Consider the following 18,636-nt stretch of genomic DNA (forward strand, 5'->3'; position numbering starts at 1 on the left):
TAAAATAAAAGGATATCCATAACATCATGCCTCATTCTGGTTTTATTCAAACACAACAAGTTACTTCTTAAATATTACTCAGCCACTTCAAAAGCGATGTTAATAAGACCATCACAGGAAATTGATCAGAGCATACATATTAGAATTAGCTTTTTTTCCACTTTTTCTAGAGGATACAGTATACTTTTGCTTGTAATTCCATGACTGTTTAAAGAAGACAGCATCGTAAGACAAACTCGGTACATATTTCTAACGTGGATTGTCCAGGAGCACTAGCTAACACAACCTGTTCCTGGATAACTGCATTGGTCTTCCAGGTAATGTACAAAGCTAAACGTTACTATAGTAGCTACGTAGTTTAACCTGTTATTTTCGAACAAGCTAACAAAAACACTATATGAACTTTCGAAGCAGCTTCTATGCATACTTTAGATTTTAACTTGTAAGTGACTGTTCAGAATTGCCCTCTGGCAAGAGCGTGGGAAGGCCCGTGGGCCACAGGCAGGTCTCGGACAAGCTGGAGACCAGCCCTGGCACCGGCAGCGCAGGTGGCTGCAGGGCCCCGCTCCTCTCTACCAGGCTGAAAGGGGAAACGGCTCGCGTACGACCACGGAAGTGCTCACAGGGAGGTGGGGTCTGGCCTTGTCAATCCGAGAACTCCTTTTTTGCTTTGCCATTAATCCTGTCTCCCTATGTCTTCTAAAGAGGCTGTAGAGAAACTCTTTGTCAACCACTATAATTAAAAAACCAACCTGAGAAAATCACTAACGCGATTTATTACAGTCTCTTTAGGTGTTCTCTCGTTCCCACCGCGTGCACCCCCAGCGGTGCGGCTGGAGCCAGAGGTGGGTACTGCACTTCTGTTCTACACGAAGCCTTAGGATCAAAGCCCTCCGGCGAGGCGAGGCGGGCCGTACTGTATCGACCCTGCCAGCAACACGCACGCACTAGTGGCAGCACAGTCCATGCTTCGATGTCGGAGTAAGCAGGAGGTGGCCGTCCCAGACATCTGGACCCTGAATTCCAGACCTGGGAGCAGCCATCTCCTAGATTAAGCAAGTACAATTGTATCTATTGATCATGCGGCCCCATTCCTTCTAGCATCAGCCACGTACTTTTCCAAGCCTTTTCGAAGTCTGTTTCACCATGATGTTGTTCCTCCCCACATCCTTCAGATCATCCCCTACAGCTTCTAAATGTTTGTAGTATGCATAATTCAACAGGGGCCTTTAAAGGCAGCTTCTAGGCAACGCTGAACTATAAAGGAACAGCAGGAATTTATAACTTCTGCAAGTCTCATTTAACAAAAACGAAAACAGCCTTGTCTTGGTTATTTAATTTTTTTTTTATATCTCTAGCAATAATGTTTCTGGTAGCTCTCTTGTTACGCAGACTATTGAATTCATTTTTTGGAGCTGCAGAGCTCTAGGCTGTATTTTGAGGTGGATCCTGCGCTAATAACCAAGATGCAGCAATCTTGAAGACCTCTGTAGTATCCTTTGCTGATTCAAACAATGAAATAGACCACACCAAAAACCTACTCAGAACTTTTTCTTCTGGCTAACCAACCTACTTATTTTTGAGTTCTCAAAGAAAGATTCAGCAGACAGACATCCATTTTACTATTTGAGTCCATTTAGCCGAGAGAAAAATCACTTGTCTGAGCTGTGATCTCTTACAGGGTTTTGGTGGGTTTTTTTACCCCTGGGGGAAGGGGGTTTGTAATGAATGAGAAAAGATTTGGTTTATAGTTGCATAGGCTAATACGGAATAAAAGGTCTTACTTATCCCACCTTCCTCCACACTCACAGTTAGTGCAGCTATATCCAGGCTGACGCTGAAAGGGAAGCATCAACACTGAGTCACGATCAGGTGCTTCCTTCCAGAAGTTCTGGTCTTTTGGTTGGCTAGTTGATTAACAAAATGAACCTGGATGTTAGCAGTAAAAGGGCCCTTTCATTTATTTATTTTACTTAACTTTTTTTTTTTTTTTTTTTTAAAGAAAGAAGACAATTCATCCTATTTTGAATAGGCTAGTACTTGGGACGCTTACTGTTTATAACTATGAACTTCGCTTTCATAAAACCATCAAATTTTGATTACTGTAATACAGCGTTGCGCTCAACTAGAGGAAAATTTCAAATGTACTTACCTCCTAGCTGAGCCTGAAGTTGCAATAAGGCTGTAAGATCATTGAGCTCTTCTGTGAACACTCATCTATACAACATGTAACTAATTAAATTCAACACCTACAAATATTTTAAGTTTCAAGAACACCTCTACAAAGTGAAAAAAATCGTCTACTGAAAATATTCCCTGTATATTCAAACTAACATGAAATCATTCACTTCTCACAGTACATTAAAATCACTTATACTTCCGATAGTGCTCTGCACTTCCTGGATGTTTTTGAAGACGTGATTGAATATGCAACCATCTCCAGTTGTAGTTTTAAAAAACAAGTAAAATTCTCAGCCTAAAGTTGCACACGCTTTAAATCCACCTTCTGAAAATGACAAAGGTTTACTTTAAAATTAGTATTTCACATAAAAAGGAGTAAACTACTAGCAAACAAAAGGTAAGAAATGCCACTTTTATCAAAACATTTTAGCTCTGCCCTTCTGAAGTCTTTACAAGAGATAAATACAGCTGCAATCTATAAGATTGCCACCTTTGTAAGTACTGTACATAGCAGAGGACAGTTACCCAATAACCAGAAAATTCGCTACAAAAATATATTATGTGTTTTGTAACATCTGCAGGTAAACAGCAAAATAATGCTATTAAAAATGCTGTAAAATGCAGAAAAAACTACTAGCCTACCGTACTAACCATAATGTTACAATAAAGTGCTGTTTGGCTTTGCTTTTTGCCTGTTAAAGTTTCTCTTATCTAGAATGTTAGCTTTCTTCTTAAATCTTTAAAGAAAGATTGTTTTAAAGCCAAATCACCCCTTCTGGAAAGGACTGTTGCTAATCTGCTCTGGATTAATTAAACAAAATTCACGGTAAATTAGAGTAAAATGCCCTAAAATGAGCCACTTAAATACAAAGTTTGTTTCTTAAACTTGTCCTACAGCTCAAAAGTCCTAAACTTGTCCATCAGCTCAAAAATCTAAAAATTGCAGCCAGAAAAACTACCAAGACATCCCCCCCAGGTTGCATACTTACATTAAAAATGCACCTCTCTCATCATTTACTTCAGAACCCCTTTTGCATCTCATGTATTTTCCTAGTCAATCATCACTAGTGAATTCAAAGGAACTGGTATTTACATGGAAAGCTGTTTTCCTAGACAAATATTGGTGCAATTTTTCAAGATAGCTGACAACACCGTATTGGTAGCATACAAACTGGTTTTATGGTTCTCCTGACTCCCCTACAAGCTGGGATTCTTCCTTAGTCAGTATTTTGCCAAGGACTGCATCATAGTAAGGGCTGAAGACCATTTTGTTGTAGTTGACAAGACGAACATACTTGACAGCAATCTCTTCCAGCTCTCTTTGAATAGGGCCTAATCCTCCAGGAACAGCAGGTAATGATTTCTGGTGACTAGATGCAAGATAATTCTCCAGAAACTTTTCGATTCGAGAATCTGGAAAAATTGGACCAAGGGTTTTGGTTTGTTTTCAAAAGAGGCAGTCAATTAGAAATAGTGTAATCTCATATAAAATACAGAAAGCCTGAACGTAGTAAACAGTTGAAACATTAAATGAGGAACCATGCATGACATGCCACCAACAGTTCTACAAAGACAGACGAGCGGTCACTTGAGAACAGAGCATTTTGTCAAAGCATACCTATTAGCTTGCATATGGTGTTATCCGGGTTGGCCACTGCTTGGATTTGTCCTTTAAGTCCGGTCTCTCTCTCTGCTGAGAATGGTGTAAACCCATGCTGGGAGAGGCAGCTGTTAACTTCAGCACACACCTTTTCGCCGATGGTAGCCAAAGATTCCTGCAGGTTAAAGGAGCTAGAGAACGTGGAGTAGAGCATTACTTAGCTGTATTAGTTATTCACTTTTTTTCACTTTAAAGACAAACTATCCAATTATAGTTGCCTTATTTATCAAATGTAATGGAAGAAGCATAATCTAGATAAAGCCAGCACTATAAAGAATAATACATTCTATATATATGAAAAATAAAGTTGAGATATGAAACAAGAAGGTAGGATGACATTAAAGATTTCCAGCCTGAACAATCCATACAAATAAGAGCTGACCTATGCAGACAGCTCTGACTAACGCAACAAACAGTTAGCAACCCGTAACGTGCACAGCAATCATTCTACATCTGCAAGCGGCTTACTGTACCCCGCTCGAATTCTCGAGGGAGCCCGGCCCAAGCTGCAGGCACGGTTAGCTGCTTGCACTCGCATGTGCCAACCAGGCATCATGAAAAACATACTCTGAAAAAAGGAGCATGTAGGTATCAGAAAAGAACGGAGCAAGAAAAGACAGTTCTGTCTGAGCAAGCTGAATAAAAATTGTCAGCCTGGGCTCATAAAAAGCCCTCATCACTTCCTCTACATATTCTGCAGTCCACAGCCAGAGAGAGGCTTAAATTGATTATTTACTAGGGTGAAAACAGAACTACACCTGCCTCTGCGTGACTAGGATTATTCAATACTCACGGAAGATGCATTCCTGTCAGCAGCACCTTGACAATGGTTTTGATTTTCTCAGCAAACCCAGGCACATCAACGAGCGCCGAGCCTGCTGCGCTGAAGGTGACCAGAAGGACGGTCCCAGTCAAGAGGAGCTGCTCCAGCTCCAGCTGTATTTCCTGGAAGCGGGCCTGGTCCATTAGCACCGTCTGCGAAGAATGAGGCCAGCACAAAGTAAGTCAGAATGCTGGGCGGTGAAGTGACGGCGTGATGCCGACCGATTCACCGCACTGAAGGCAAGACAAAGACACAGAAAAGAGCAACATGTGCTCAGCAGGTGAGTAACAGGAACGAAATGAGAAGAATTAACTCCTCTCTTCCAACTAAGTGAGTTTCAATACTGAAAAAGAAGTACCTATTAGAAGAGCTACAAGAGCTCTCAATCAAGAGATAAATGTTTTAGTATTGTACTTGTTGCAAGGCTACAAATCCAAACAGCTTCTGTTATATCCCAGAAATAGAAAAGCAGACCAAGCACAGAAATCAATTTTTCTGTTAAATACCTACTTCTGGAAAAGGCCTGTTTACGTGATCCCACTTTAGGAGCTTCAGATAGGCTTGATTTTGTACAGCAGTGGAGCACAAGGCGGAAGCTCCACCAGCGGCACCATCAGCACTGCAGTGGGGAGGCAACATTTTACATCTCTGCTTTGCAAGATCATCTGCTGCTTCTTGCAACCACCTTGTGACAAGGTCTAAAGAATCTGGAAGAGCAGGGGAAAAAAAATCTTGTTAAGAAAATTCCTTTTCAAAGTCAGGGTTTTCCATCAGTAATTTCCAAATAATCCCGTTAGTTACTATTATTAATACCCAGTTATTGACATGCATTTCATTTATTGCATTAAGCAGAACATCTAAAACAAAATGAAAACCACACAGCTACAGGAAATTGGAGGTGAGATGATGCTAGCTAATTATGCCCTACACTGTATTGAAATAAAACTGAACACCAGCACACTAAGTGCAGAACTGTTGTTCCAGCAGATTTTTTCAAACCACAGTTCTGGGGCGCAAGCTGCCGTTTACCATACAAATTCTAGAACTTACAAAAAAGTCTGATTTCTTTTCATGATCTACAAGCAAAGACACGCAGTTTACTGGGAGGTCAGAGGGGAAGAAAGAAAGGAACAAAGTCATACTTGGCTGTTTCTCAAGAAACTCCTGAAACTTCTTTCTTTCATATTCAGCAGACTGCTGCATTAATTTTGGCCTAATACTACTGACAGCGAAGTTTGCCATATCCATTTTCATTAGGTCTAATACAGAGAAAATTGCTCTAAACAAACAAACAGAAAAAGTTATTCAAGGCTGCAGATCTTTAAGAGGTACTATTTACAAGATTTATTACAGATTGTCTAAGGAAAGAGCAAAAACATGCATGGGAAACATTAACAGGGTGCTTAACAATTTAAGAGCATGAGACAGAGAGAAAGCTTGAGCAAGCATGTACATGCATGCACGCCTCTTCCAAGTAGGAACTAAAACTTGCTCTCCTGTAAAAAAGCCTCCATGGAATTAACTTTACTAGCTCCATAGATGGTATTTCCCAGGATGTGCAACATCGTATGTTGAATACATAAAACGACATCTGGATTTCCAAGTTTGCATACTATCTCTGTTGGCAGCCTATAAAGCCAACCTCAGTGGGAAAGAAATAATCAGATGGGGGGGAACCACCAAAAAAACCCAAAGAAAAAAAAACTTCATTTCAAAGCAACCTAATTCCTGCTGGCAATATTTCTGCCAAGTCAATCCTGAACTCTTGGAAGCTTATCAAATTAGAAAACAACAAGGTTAATGAAATTTCTTCTGACTACTGAGACCTTGAGCTGTTCAACTGAGAACATGGTGCCGAAGCAGAAGCCTCTGTGCTCCCAGGTGTGGTACGTACACTCCCTCTAGAACTGAAAGGATATTATACAGGGAGTGGGGTGGGGGGTAAAGAGAGCTCAAATTGGGGGGAAAGGAAGAACTGGATGGAGAACAATAATACCTTTCTCCTATGCTCCTGCTTGCTTTTTTCCCCCTTCTGCTGTTGATATTAAATTCTGACACAAACTGACCATTCAGCTGCTATCTTAAGGCTTATATGCATTTGGCATTTAAGAAAATGTCCTTCAGTGACATGCAGGAGCCAGACAAATACCCCAATTCACCAGAACAAAGACGGTCCTTGTTAAAGACTTCTGGAGCATCTCTCCCCTTCGCACCCACAGCTATATCCCTTTCCCTATCGCTCTTTTTTCCTACAAAGATTTGCAGGTTACCCCGCTGGAACCCCACACACACATCTGAGATTATTTAAGGGACTCTCAACGTGACTAATAAATGCTATTTCAGTACCTGAACAGAGGAACTATTTCATTAATATCTTTCAGTTTCTTAATTTCTTCATCTCGAGCTGGAGCACAGAGAGTCCCCATCATCCCAATAACAAATTCAACCAACTTAGAGATGTCAAGGGCCCCATTCTCTGCCTCCTGTTTTATCAAGTCCAGATCAAGAACTTCTGTAATCTGGCTTCTCAGTCTAGTATGACCAGGCAACAAGAAAGACAGGAGATTCTGAAATGGAAAGTTTTAAACAGTGCATTAGTTCTACACATCAAAGACTACAAGGATCACAACAGTTATTGAACCAATTTTATTTAAACTAATTGCCCTTTACAAGCGGAATCTCCTTTTTTTTTTTTTAACCAACTCCAAGTGTTTCATCCCATTCTGTATGATACTGAAGTTACTAAGTGGCAAACACTCTGTAGTACAGATCACACGTTAAGACTATTGTACTTGGCTTTGTCAGCCCAGTGCTGCGGCATCTCATTGATTCCATAACTAATACCACTATCATAACATGAAGGAAGCTTGCAGTTATGAAACTAGCATTACTTACCTTTTATTCATCTTACATGGTTTTGCATTTGTTTTTACATTCAAATTTCTCCTCTGGGGTTATACAACTTATATACGTTCACAGACAATGATATAGTAATGAAAAAGATCAAGAGAGTCCTTTATGAAAAGCCAAACTTCAACCACTTTTGCCCATTCATATCAATGCAGCTACACAAATTCAATAAGCTACCTTGATATCACATCATCTTACCTCTTTAATTTCTCCCAATAGTTTAATTGCGTGATCATATGTTGGTGGATCTTCCTTTAGCTGCGCTTCCAGACAATCCCAGAAAGCTTTATGCACAATATCTCTTACTTTTTTTTCTAAGCTGTGGGTAAATATAACCAGTTAAAAAAATGATACTTGTCTCTGCACCACCTTACATAGATAACGTGCAGCTCCTGAAGAACAGCATGTAATAATATGAATATAATGCAATAATGAATATATGACGATTAAAAGAGAAGAGATCTGTCATTTTGAGTTACCCAGAAAAGCAAGAAAAACTGGACACAGGATTTGGAATGGCTTATATCTTAATACAGGGTTACACACAAGCAAAGGCAGCTACAAATTAAAATCCTTGAAAGTACCTATCATATGCTACCTCTAAAGTAAACAATTGGGAGAAAAAAAAAAAAAAGAAATCACAAAAATTACAGCTTGTCTTCAAAAGACCAGTTCATTCATGTTCCTTTCAAAAGCCTAAGGAAATGCAATTCTACTAAGAAAAATTCATCAAGTAAACCTAACAGAAATGAAGTAACTTCCCTGACACAAAAGCTTCTGCATTTCAATGCATAAATATTGCAACTACTCTGAGATAAGAGCCCAGTTCAGTTTGTGTAAAAAAATAACTGAATTCCACTGCTTCACTCCAATTCCTAATTCAAAATACTGAAGTTACTCTTCTTCAGCAGGCAGGCTCCTGTTCACACCAGGTTTAACTTCAACACCGAAGAAGTAAAATGCTCACACGTACATGTGCGCACACAAAGAACGCCCACAACAAACACCAGATTCCCAAGGCTCTGACTCCGTGTGCGGCTGAGGTTCCGGCAGCGCCCAGGGGCACGTATGCCCCGTGGCCCTCTAAGAGCAGCCACTACGTGCTCTACTGACAGGGCATACAGCTGCAGATACAGTCACAACTGCTTGCTTCTCCAGCCACTTGCCTACTCATACATTCAAGCTGCCGGGAATTCTAAGCTATACACACAAAATATTTAATCCAAGGAAGATTCCAGAGTCCCGTTTCAAGCAAAATCTGAAGGACTGCTCTTTCTTTTCTGGGTGGTAAATAGCTGTACGCATAACCCTCACAAAAGCCAAATACAGGGATCTGGCACTAAAGCAGGCCTGGCCCGTCACAACGCCCAGGCACTCCTGAGCAAGGTGACCTCTGCAGTACCTCTGTTTCTGTGATCAGGTGAAGAGATGCAAATCAGCCACTCTGGTGAACAACTACAGCCACTGCTCAGCATCAGTGAGCAAAGGTATCCAACTTTCCAAAGTCCAGCATAGGTCCCCAGTTCTTCCCCTCCCTTTTCTTTTTTTTTTTTTTAAAGGGGGTGGGAAAAGTAGAAAGGATGGAAAAAAGAAAACATGCTAAAATCCTTCTTCCCTGAAAAACGCTGAGATCAATTTTATGCCACTAAAGCATACCAGAAAGGTTATCCACTATCACAGCACACTTTCACGTGAGAAGTTCACATGAAGGAACACGGAGCAGAAGTGGACACTGAATGGAACAGCACTCTCTTAACTGTGGGACTTTAGATGAAGGATTTATTCTCAGCCTTCAACTGCCGAGCAGAAAACACCTGATGGAAGTTCCCCCAAAAGATGCTGGCAGAGAGAAGATATAACATAGAATGGGGAGAACGAGCTTTGCATGTCTCAGGCGTGCTTTCCAAACGCTTGCTTCAGAGGCAGCATCTGCGCAGGCTAGAGACAGGTCCCAGCTCATGGGACCACAACTGAATTGCACGCAACCTGCAAGTGAGGCAACAAAGGAGGGCTGGACCACACTGCCTGGGTCTACCTAACATTTAAGGGGGCCACGATTCTGTTTCCTACCAACTCGGAGGCTGAGACAAGGGAACAAAGTATAGCAAAGACCTTCATCTGCTCCATTCAACCCTTACTCAAAGGCAATTCCTGCTGGAACCACAAGGTTCAGTGTGTTTAATAGCATGAGCACATTTCCTTTGGTTACTATTGTTTAGCAGTCCACAGCCATTAATAAAACACCACTGGTATAATACGCTGGTGTCAGTCCAGGTGAGAAAGGAAGATGAGACTGTTCCCATTACCGCCTTTTCAGTCAGGGCTGATTCTAGTTCGAAGCAACATCCCCTCATTACTAATGCTAACGGGAACCACTGTCACCTTGTTTTGGTGGAGATGGGCATCAGACCTTTTGTCTCAGTATGACCACGTTCCATAGAGGACAACCAATGCCAGTCTTTTAAGAGCCATCCGTAGCATATTCTCCTGCAGCACCCGTGAAGGTAACGTGCTTTGGGGTCTCTCTCAAACATAGACACCTGCAGACAACACCGGTTCCAATGTGGACCCAGTTTCTTCCACGAAATATGCACTCAACTTTCACAAATTAACCCAGGAAACACAGTCAGCCACATCCCTCTGTGCGTGAAAGACAAAGGAACAGCAGATGAAGCATCCGTCGACAGGACCGGGTCAGCTACGCGGGCCAATACGCAACCAGACATCAGAACTGGGTCAGCTACGCTGGCCAATATGCGACCAGACATCAAGGCCCCTTCTGTTCTCCCTCTCCCCTCTCAGCAGGGGATAGAATTACTGTAGGTCAGAATGAGAAGGAAAGACTTCAAAGTTAAAAGGAGAAAGAACTAACCTAATAAAACACAAGAATCTCTTCCCAAAAAAATCCCTGGAGAAACTATTAGGTTCAGAAAAAGCTAAATGATCAGTTCCATCTTACTCCCACAGGCAGTGAAAGCTTAAAAGATGCTAAGAGCACTACCTGCACCTGCAGCTAGACTTGGGTATTCAGAGGACTGCAGTCTCAGGCTCCTGGGACAAGGGGACACCAACAGAAACCACACCACACCGGGATTCGCACCACACATACCCAAACAATTACTCCAAGAGGTTCAACTTTCACGCACACGCATTTCTGAGGAAGCAGAACTGCATGCTTACATTCTTCTTATGCTCTTTCCTATCTCATGTCAGGCACTGCCAGACAAGATACTAGCCAGAGCCCTTACCTGACCCACTAGAGCTGTTCTGCAGTTCTACAAATGCAAATTTAATTTATGTATCTGTTTGGTAACAATCTTACCTGTGTTCTGGTAATTCGGCTGGTTTTATCTGGAAGTCTCCATTAACAACAATTTCGTGTGCTAATGCCATGTTGGTTACTCCCTTAGCTGTTTCCATGAGCTCTTCTATTGACACAGGCCGAGGAGGACTAGCTGCAACATAAATTAAACTGTCAGACAGTTATCTGTGGAAAAAAGTCTGCCGATATTTTTGGACCCTTTCCACCTTCTTGACAGTACAAAGGGCCAGAAGACAGTATCATCTGAAGATTCTTCTCCTTTCCTTCCCTTCCTCTTCCCAGCTGGCAGATGACACAGGTTTGGAGTATTACAGGAAACAAAGGAGTGAACCCAGGTCGATATTCTGGGCTCAGTATGTCAATTGCTTCCAAGTTCCACCAAACTCTTTTAAAAACCAAAAGCAAACCTCACACCCAAAACCCCACCTTTTTAGGATTGCTTAATATCATCTTTCTCCATACTGTAGGAAGAAATCATTAAAAATACTAGTATTTTCACTACACTATTTCCCCAATTATTGTGCACGTTGCCATTTCAATTTTAGATTTTTCAAGGAAGTGACTTCATCTCTAAAGCAGTCAGCAAACAAACCACCATTAACATTAAGCAATAACATACTAGTAGCTAATTATTCTCATTATTTCCAGTGCAACTGGCACTTCTCCAAACTCTTTTTCCCCAGAGGACACCATCCAAGTGACAAAGGACATCCAAGACCTAGTCCCAGCACCAGTGCCTAAGACCTTCCTCTGGCAGGCATTTGGGACTGACAAAGATGAACAAGCAGCTTAAAATTGGGCCCTGGGGCATACAAGCGAGTAGGAGGAAGCGCCAAACCTGAAAAAACAGGCCAGTTTTCATTAGGCAGGAGACAAAGGTAGTGACTGACTGTAGAAATCTAGAAGGTAGAAGAGGGACAGGGACAGTTTCAGAAAACTTAATTTGCTTGCTGGATGCAGTGGGAATTAATTGTTCTGGACTACATAGCATCCTCCTGGGACACTACTGGCATTGCTGTTGTGCAGGAAGTGTCACAGCCCTAAAAACAAGTCAACATAAAGGCAGAGAAGGTGCCAAGGGCATAGGCCATGCTGGTTAGGGGAGTAATCCCATCCCCACTGAAGCCAACTGAAACCTGTTGCCACTGATTCTTTGTGGTAAAGATTCCTCTTAGCTGTGCTAGCATCAGTGCAAGCAGTGTGTCTGTGTGCTCTGCAATGCCTTGCCAAAAGCTAGGAGAAGCACCACAGCTCTTCCCCAGTCCAGGTATTCGAGAAAAAGGAGAAGGCTAGATCACTAGTGTCCTCAGGCGAGGCAGACAAGAACGGCAAGGTTCGTCTCGGCTCTGCCAGAAAACATCTAGCGGAGCAGAAGGGCAGAAAGAGCCACAACAGAATTGCCCTAATGGATCGATTCCTCTCTGTAGTTCATTCACTTCCACTACAGTCCGGGCGTAGGAGCAACATACTAATTCTCAAAATGAAAGAAACCAACCAGGGATCTTCATAAACTGGGTTCACTGAGATATGTTTTAGGCAAACTATCATGTCTGCCTCATTTCATAATCCAGTTTGATTGGACTTAAGTTAGTAACATAGAAAAGGTCCTTTAAAAGTAACTGTCCATCACCTGTCTGCCATTCAAAGCTGTTCCAAGTATATACAGTATGGTTCCCATGTGCTAATTTTTCAATAACATCTTGCTCTTTTCGCATAGTGCTCTTAAACCCTTATTTCCTTCTGCTTGGAGCTTAATCTTGCACAGTGACTCTGGGAACACAGCAAGGATTGATATTCTGAGAAGAACTAGCAGGACAACAAAGTTCACAGCTGAATGAGAGTGCTCTTGTCCAACTGCCAAATGACTTCACTTCAGCAGTCGATGCACTAAAAGCTAAGACTCTTTCATTTACCAAAGAATGCTCTTAAATCATGTTACTTCATTCTCATATTATATCTGCTCCCTTACAAGAGGGGAGGGCTTGAGACCAACGACTTCTTTGTGGTACAATGCAGTGCAAGACTGTGCTATGCATTTCACTTTCACGTGTTCATAGCCTCTCTCCATACATACACCACATTTCCTATCAGGCAACCAGCAAGACATAAGAACATAAACTCCCTCAGAACATCTCCTCTGTGTAACATGACACTAAACACTAAACCTCAGGTAATAATGAACACTATTAAAAAAATAAAAATAATGCAACAAATAAAATGTTACATGCTGAGACACTCCCTACAGAAATTTGGAACAAGTTATCTGAGCAATTCTGCCTCTTTGAATTGAAACCCTGGGACCAGAAAACTTCCCCTTGGTTTTATCTATAGATTTGCCAGAAATAATTGGTAGCCATATTGCATCCAGATTCTCATGTTAAAAGCAGAATGACAAAGAAAAACATGCCCTAGGAATAAACTTAAAATATGCAGTCCTGCTTGACATGAGAAGCAGTATTAAGATTAAATATACAACTTTCCATCTGTATTGCGAGGGGGGCGACAGGACATTACTTTGTTGATAACAGCTTTCCTTGCCCTGCAGTAGAAACAGAGGCTGCAACAATCCAGAAGGTTCAGCTGATAATGCAAACAGCAGCAACAGTTCAGCTAGAATATACTGGACTAGTGCTTATCCTTTCCGTGAGTGCAGACACGCAAGGGTATCTAAGATGTATGCGGCTCAGAGCAACACGGTCATTGTGAACAATTAGGTACTAGAACAAAATGGGCAGAAAGGTGTTACAAACAGTTTCAAAGCAAGCGATCAGGAGTCACACAATATTTAATTGCAAAACAGTCAAACTTGCACAGAATGCTATAAAATGCCATGATTGCCTCCACCAAAAAAATTATAGAATTTACTTTTTTTTTTTTAATAAAGCAGTTTTGCTTACACTTCGGTGTATCATCTCTGTGTGACCCTGGAGCACTCTGTCTTATTCTTTTTCTGATAGACTGATCCAGGTTGTCCAAGCTCTCCTCTTGACCATCCTCCAAACCACCCAACTTTTCTTCACTTGAATGTGGCTTGTCAGGATTCTGAGACATTTTCAGTTGGTTCTTTTCAGAAAAAGAAAAAAGATGAAAAAGGGAATGAATAAGCATTTTCTGACATGGCTGAGTGGGAAAACATCCCCGGAAGTTCTCCAGATTAAGAAAAAAATAAGAATAAAAGGAATCTTATAAGGAATTATATGATGTCATTCCCATAATGGTAGGGGACCTGGACTCAGTGACTCACTTCCCATCTTAGACAAAACGGGATGCTTTCAACACAGCTACCATTTAATTACTCTGCATTCCTAGTAAGTTCTCAAAAATCCGAAACTGTTCCCTTGCCATAATGCATACAGATGAGAAAGAAAAACATATTTAATTTTCGTTCTTAGCATTGCTTATGAGAGAGCAGTGAAACATACCTTCAGAATAGCATTACAAACATGTTTTACAGAAAGATTATGCCAAACGAGACATTTCCCCACTACAAAACATACATATGTTTCTGAACATAACGCACTCCTGAACTATGATCTGCTCCAACTGATCAGAACTTAAAAAGTTTTCACTCGGAGACATCCAAATGCATTAAGAAGCAGGAAAAGGACCAGAGAGATATTAATATAAAATTCTACTCTGTATTTTCATTCCATGCAAGAATCATGATTTATGCATAAAATATCAGGATTTTTTTTAAAAAAACATTAAGACAGTAATGAACAGTTATAGTATTTAAAATATTAGTTTATTAAACATTAGATATTAAATAATATTTATATTACATCACAGATATCTGCGGTGTACCCAAAGTTACACTGAAAAAATGACCATTAGAAAAGCATGTCTCACCATTCATTATCTTCGCTTATTTCGTATTCAGATTTCCCTCTGAAGAACGTAATTTGCGTATCTTACCATTGAAAACTCTCTATCATACAGGAAGGTACTGTTCAGACTTCAGTTTTCTAAAAATCTGTTAGAGAGCATATGATGTCTCTAACTCAATTAAATAACCTGGATGTTCTGTGAAATGGTAAGTCAGGAAGAGTCTGCCTTTCAAAAGAGAAAAAAAAAGCAAGCTCTTGGAAAAACAACAACTTTCTCTTTCACCTGGTATCCCATCATCCCCACTTCCAAAATTGGAAAGAAACAAGCTCTCAGCAAGAGATACAGCCTCCGGAGGCACCTCACAGCAACTAGGAAAAAATACTTGCAGCGTCAAAGACTACACTGAAGAGGATGCAGCATAAGCAAGCAACAGTGTAGAAATGTAAAATGCAGCACCGAGACTTTTTTATTTTCATACAACAGCTGTAATAACTAACCCTTCTCCATCAGTGCTTAAATTGATTGTGCCAATGTGATTCTACAGGACAGCTGGAAAGCTCAGTGCATATAAGAAATGGTTTTGTTCTACAGCAATGACTCAGGATCATCATCTTACTAGATGCATGAGATATACACAACAACGTGCAACACTTGTCCACAGCACTGTGTGATTTCTATTTTAGAAAAGAAAACAAAGCATAAAAAGCATGGGATAAATTACATAGGGAAACTAAGACATCAGTACAGGTATTGTTAGACACATACATTAGCCCCCACCTCTAGGTGGAACAGAGTCACTGACGCCCCTGCCCCAAACGCTTGATCATCTCCCCCTTCACACACACAGACAATCCCAGCTGGGACAAGAAAGTGGCAGTCTGGGCAGAGCTGCAGTCACACTGCCACCCTTTTAACTAAGGCAGAGAGAGCCGCCAGCTAGGTGTAACGCAAGGCATCCACACCAGCATGCAAGCAGGAAACCAGTGGGAAACCACTGGTGGGAAACCAGTGACGTGCTCCAGGAGAAGCGGATCTCCGGTCTAGCGGACAAAAGGTCTGTTACTGCAAACACTCTAGCAGCAAGAGGACGAGTAGCTCTGTTAATAAAGAAGCCGTTAATAGAGAAAATCATAGCACCAGCTGCAATAGAAATTATAAGATACGACTGCTTAAACAGAGGAGGGAAACGTGTTGTTGAATTTGGCTAGAATAAAAGCGTTATCCTAAAGGCTTCCACAGTCATTCAGCCAGACTAGACGGTTGCTCCTCCTATCCATTCTCTTCCACAAAGCATCCTCCTGAAGTCAAAACCTGAAGCACAAAGATGACTCAACTAAGACCCACTTAGGTCTTTAATGCACATGACACTTGATAGTGCCTTGCAATCTATCGCTGCACTTTATCCTCACTACCTTTAGAAACGCAGAGAAATATTATAATATATCTTACTTACAGAGAGGAAACTGAGGTGTGAGTTGAGTTGCTTGAGGACTCACAGAAACTAAATGACAGGGCCAAGACAATAATCGGTCTCATGATTACTACCCTCAGCTTTGCCCATCAGGCCATCATTCCTACCACGCAGACTACGTCCTAAAGTATCGCTTTCCATAAAATGGCAGATCAGGAGCTACAGTCTCAGAACAAGCAATTTCATTTAAATACCATTTGTTAAAAAAAAAAGTCCTATTTCACCTGTGGAAAGCGGGCACAAGAAATCCTGGGCCGTTCCACCAAATGACTGTTCAGCAGATGAGGTAAACGGGCACACTTGTTGGTTTAGTTGTTTAGTTTGCAATAGTCTACTCTTTTCTGCTGGATTATTGCTATTATTTGCCAGAACACATCTAGAACAAATCCTCTTTCCACTGGGTAAACAAGCTTGACAATACCTCTTCCAAAAGCGCAATCATCATCTTTCCTTTCACAGAAACAATTCTGACTCTTAATAGAACAAAGTCTACTTCTTGGCACTTTCCTTCAATTTATTTTTAGTAAAAACAGAAGTGCAAGAGAAAACCCAACACATTAAAATTTAAATAAAATATTTTCCACGGGTTCTTGTCATCAAAGGTCCTCAAATCATCTGATGCACACCAGCATTAAGTAAACTTCCCTGTGCTTCTACAGAGTACACACAAGACTGAAGCAGTTCCTCCGAACTTGAAGTGTGGCTCTGAGGCAAGACTCAACAGTTCCCCTTACCTGCAGGCCAAACACACAAGCCTTGAGGGCCAGCTTTCTTCGAGCTCTGTTCCAATGCTGAACTCCCTTCTCTTCCCTCTGTTCACCCGCCACATCAAAACCTACTTTCCCTCGTAATCCACTAAAAGGCAAGCTGCACCTCAGCTCTGCGTGGTGAAGCTACGGCCCGTCCTCTGCTCCTCTTCCAAATTAAAAGGGATGCTCGTGAACTTCTACTGTTCTCCCTGTCTGCAACCTGTTCTGTGTAAGGCCCTGGAAGTCCCGGTCCATCAGCAGGCTCTACCAAAACAAAGCACACAAGGTACCGTAACAAAAACACCGTACCGCATAGCAGCGACGTTACTATTCACCCCCTTGCCCTCCCCGGCACTGGGCACCGATTTTCCTGCAACACTTTCACGGGGGTTCCGAAGTTTCGGGCGCCCTCCCTGCGCTGCCAGCCGGGGCGGCGGCGGCAGCTCCAGGCAGAGGTGCCACCGCGGCTCGTACAGGGGCCACAGGGAAGCCCAGCCCCTGCCGCGCAGCGCGGGGGACGCGTCTGGCCTTCCAGGCGCCAAAGGGGCAAGGCACAGAGCGAAAAGGGGATGTGGCAGCCTCCTTCGGCCAGCACCGCACCCCAGCCGCCTTCCCCAGCAAACGGGTCCCGGGGGCAGGGCTGCCCGGGCCCCCTCCCGCAGGCAGCCCCCGCCGGGCCCGCGGCCCTCCCCGCCGCCACAGGCCCGCGGCGGCCCGGCGGCCTCCCGGCCCCGCGCCTCCCCGCCGCCGCCGCCAGCCGCCTCACCCGCCGCCTCAGGGCCCCGCCGCCGCCGCCTTACCGCCGCTCGGAGAAGGAGCCGCGGCCACCGGCTCTGGCGGGGCGAGCGCCCGGCCCCGGCTCCCTGCTGCCGGCCGGCGGTGCGAGGCTGGGCCGCAGGCGCAGCCCCAGCGCAGGGCGGGCCGCGGCGGCTGCCGAGCGGAGCGGGAGCGGCTCCCGAGGGCCCGCCCCGCGCCGGGCCCCGCCGCCTCCCCGCGCCGGGGCGGGGCGAGGGGAGGGGAGGGGAGGGGAGCCCGCCGCGCTGCGGCCGGCGGGGCCGTTCCCCGCAAGGCGCGGCGGGCCGGGGGCACCGCTCTGCAGCAAGGGTGCGGGAGTAACCCCGGTGTTATGGCTCGCCGCTGCTTTTTGAGGGGAGCGGGCGGCCTCTGGGTCACAAAGCAAGGAGCAGCTCCCTGCGGCGCTCAGAGCGAGGGCTGCACCCCCATAGCCATACAGAGGTCTCTGCCCCTACTTAGATTAAACCCACCCAGCAAGGGAAGGCAGTGTCCTAGGCCAAGAGCAACCAGGGAAAGAAGCCACGGCCTTCCATTGCTGTCCCACTTACAGGCACCTTCTCCAGCTCACGCCAAACGTGAATCTCGGGTACTGTTAGAGCTGTATCACACCCAAGCAGAGGAAAGGCCACGCCGGCCCTGCCTCATACCCAAACATCTCCCCTGCCTGGTTCTTCTCTGCAGACTGCTTTTCAGGAGCCTGAAAGCAAGCACGGCACCAGCACCAAGCCAGTGACTGGCACAGTGCAGCGATATCTGTAATTCAGAACTCACACTCCAGCAGGCCATGCCCGTAGGCAGGAACTAATTTTCAAGATAGAAATCTCATCCTCTTAACAGCAAGGTCCGCCCAGACAGCACACAGAACCAGGAGTTAGAAAAGGAATATACTTCCGCAGG

The 18,636-nt window shown here is 43.5% G+C and overlaps 1 protein-coding gene across 14 annotated transcripts; it reads right to left on the reverse strand.

The window, feature by feature from the left end:
• Window positions 1-24: 24 nt before the first annotated feature.
• TCP11L1 (t-complex 11 like 1) lies at window positions 25-17,842 on the reverse strand. 14 transcript variants are annotated; one of them, XM_082317458.1, is made up of 12 exons: window positions 17,745-17,834; window positions 16,178-17,208; window positions 14,746-14,949; window positions 13,794-13,959; window positions 10,897-11,029; window positions 7,773-7,893; window positions 7,011-7,231; window positions 5,807-5,943; window positions 5,175-5,371; window positions 4,635-4,816; window positions 3,800-3,972; window positions 25-3,594 (listed from the first exon to the last, which is right to left on the reverse strand). In XM_082317458.1, exons 3-12 carry the CDS (start codon window positions 14,746-14,748, stop codon window positions 3,359-3,361), a joined length of 1,569 nt encoding a protein of 522 aa, XP_082173584.1. In that variant the 5' UTR covers window positions 14,749-14,949; window positions 16,178-17,208; window positions 17,745-17,834; the 3' UTR covers window positions 25-3,358. The 14 variants fall into 14 exon arrangements, with proteins under 14 accessions (XP_082173584.1, XP_082173587.1, XP_082173588.1 ...); XM_082317461.1 differs by lacking the exon at window positions 16,178-17,208 and having other exon boundaries at window positions 14,746-14,945; window positions 17,745-17,831; XM_082317462.1 differs by lacking the exons at window positions 16,178-17,208; window positions 17,745-17,834 and adding an exon at window positions 17,254-17,628 and having other exon boundaries at window positions 14,746-14,945.
• Between the last annotated feature and the right edge of the window lie 794 nt (window positions 17,843-18,636).

The sequence above is a fragment of the Platalea leucorodia genome, assembly GCF_965183815.1.
Source record: "Platalea leucorodia genome assembly, chromosome: 7".
Lineage (NCBI taxonomy): Eukaryota > Metazoa > Chordata > Aves > Pelecaniformes > Threskiornithidae > Platalea > Platalea leucorodia.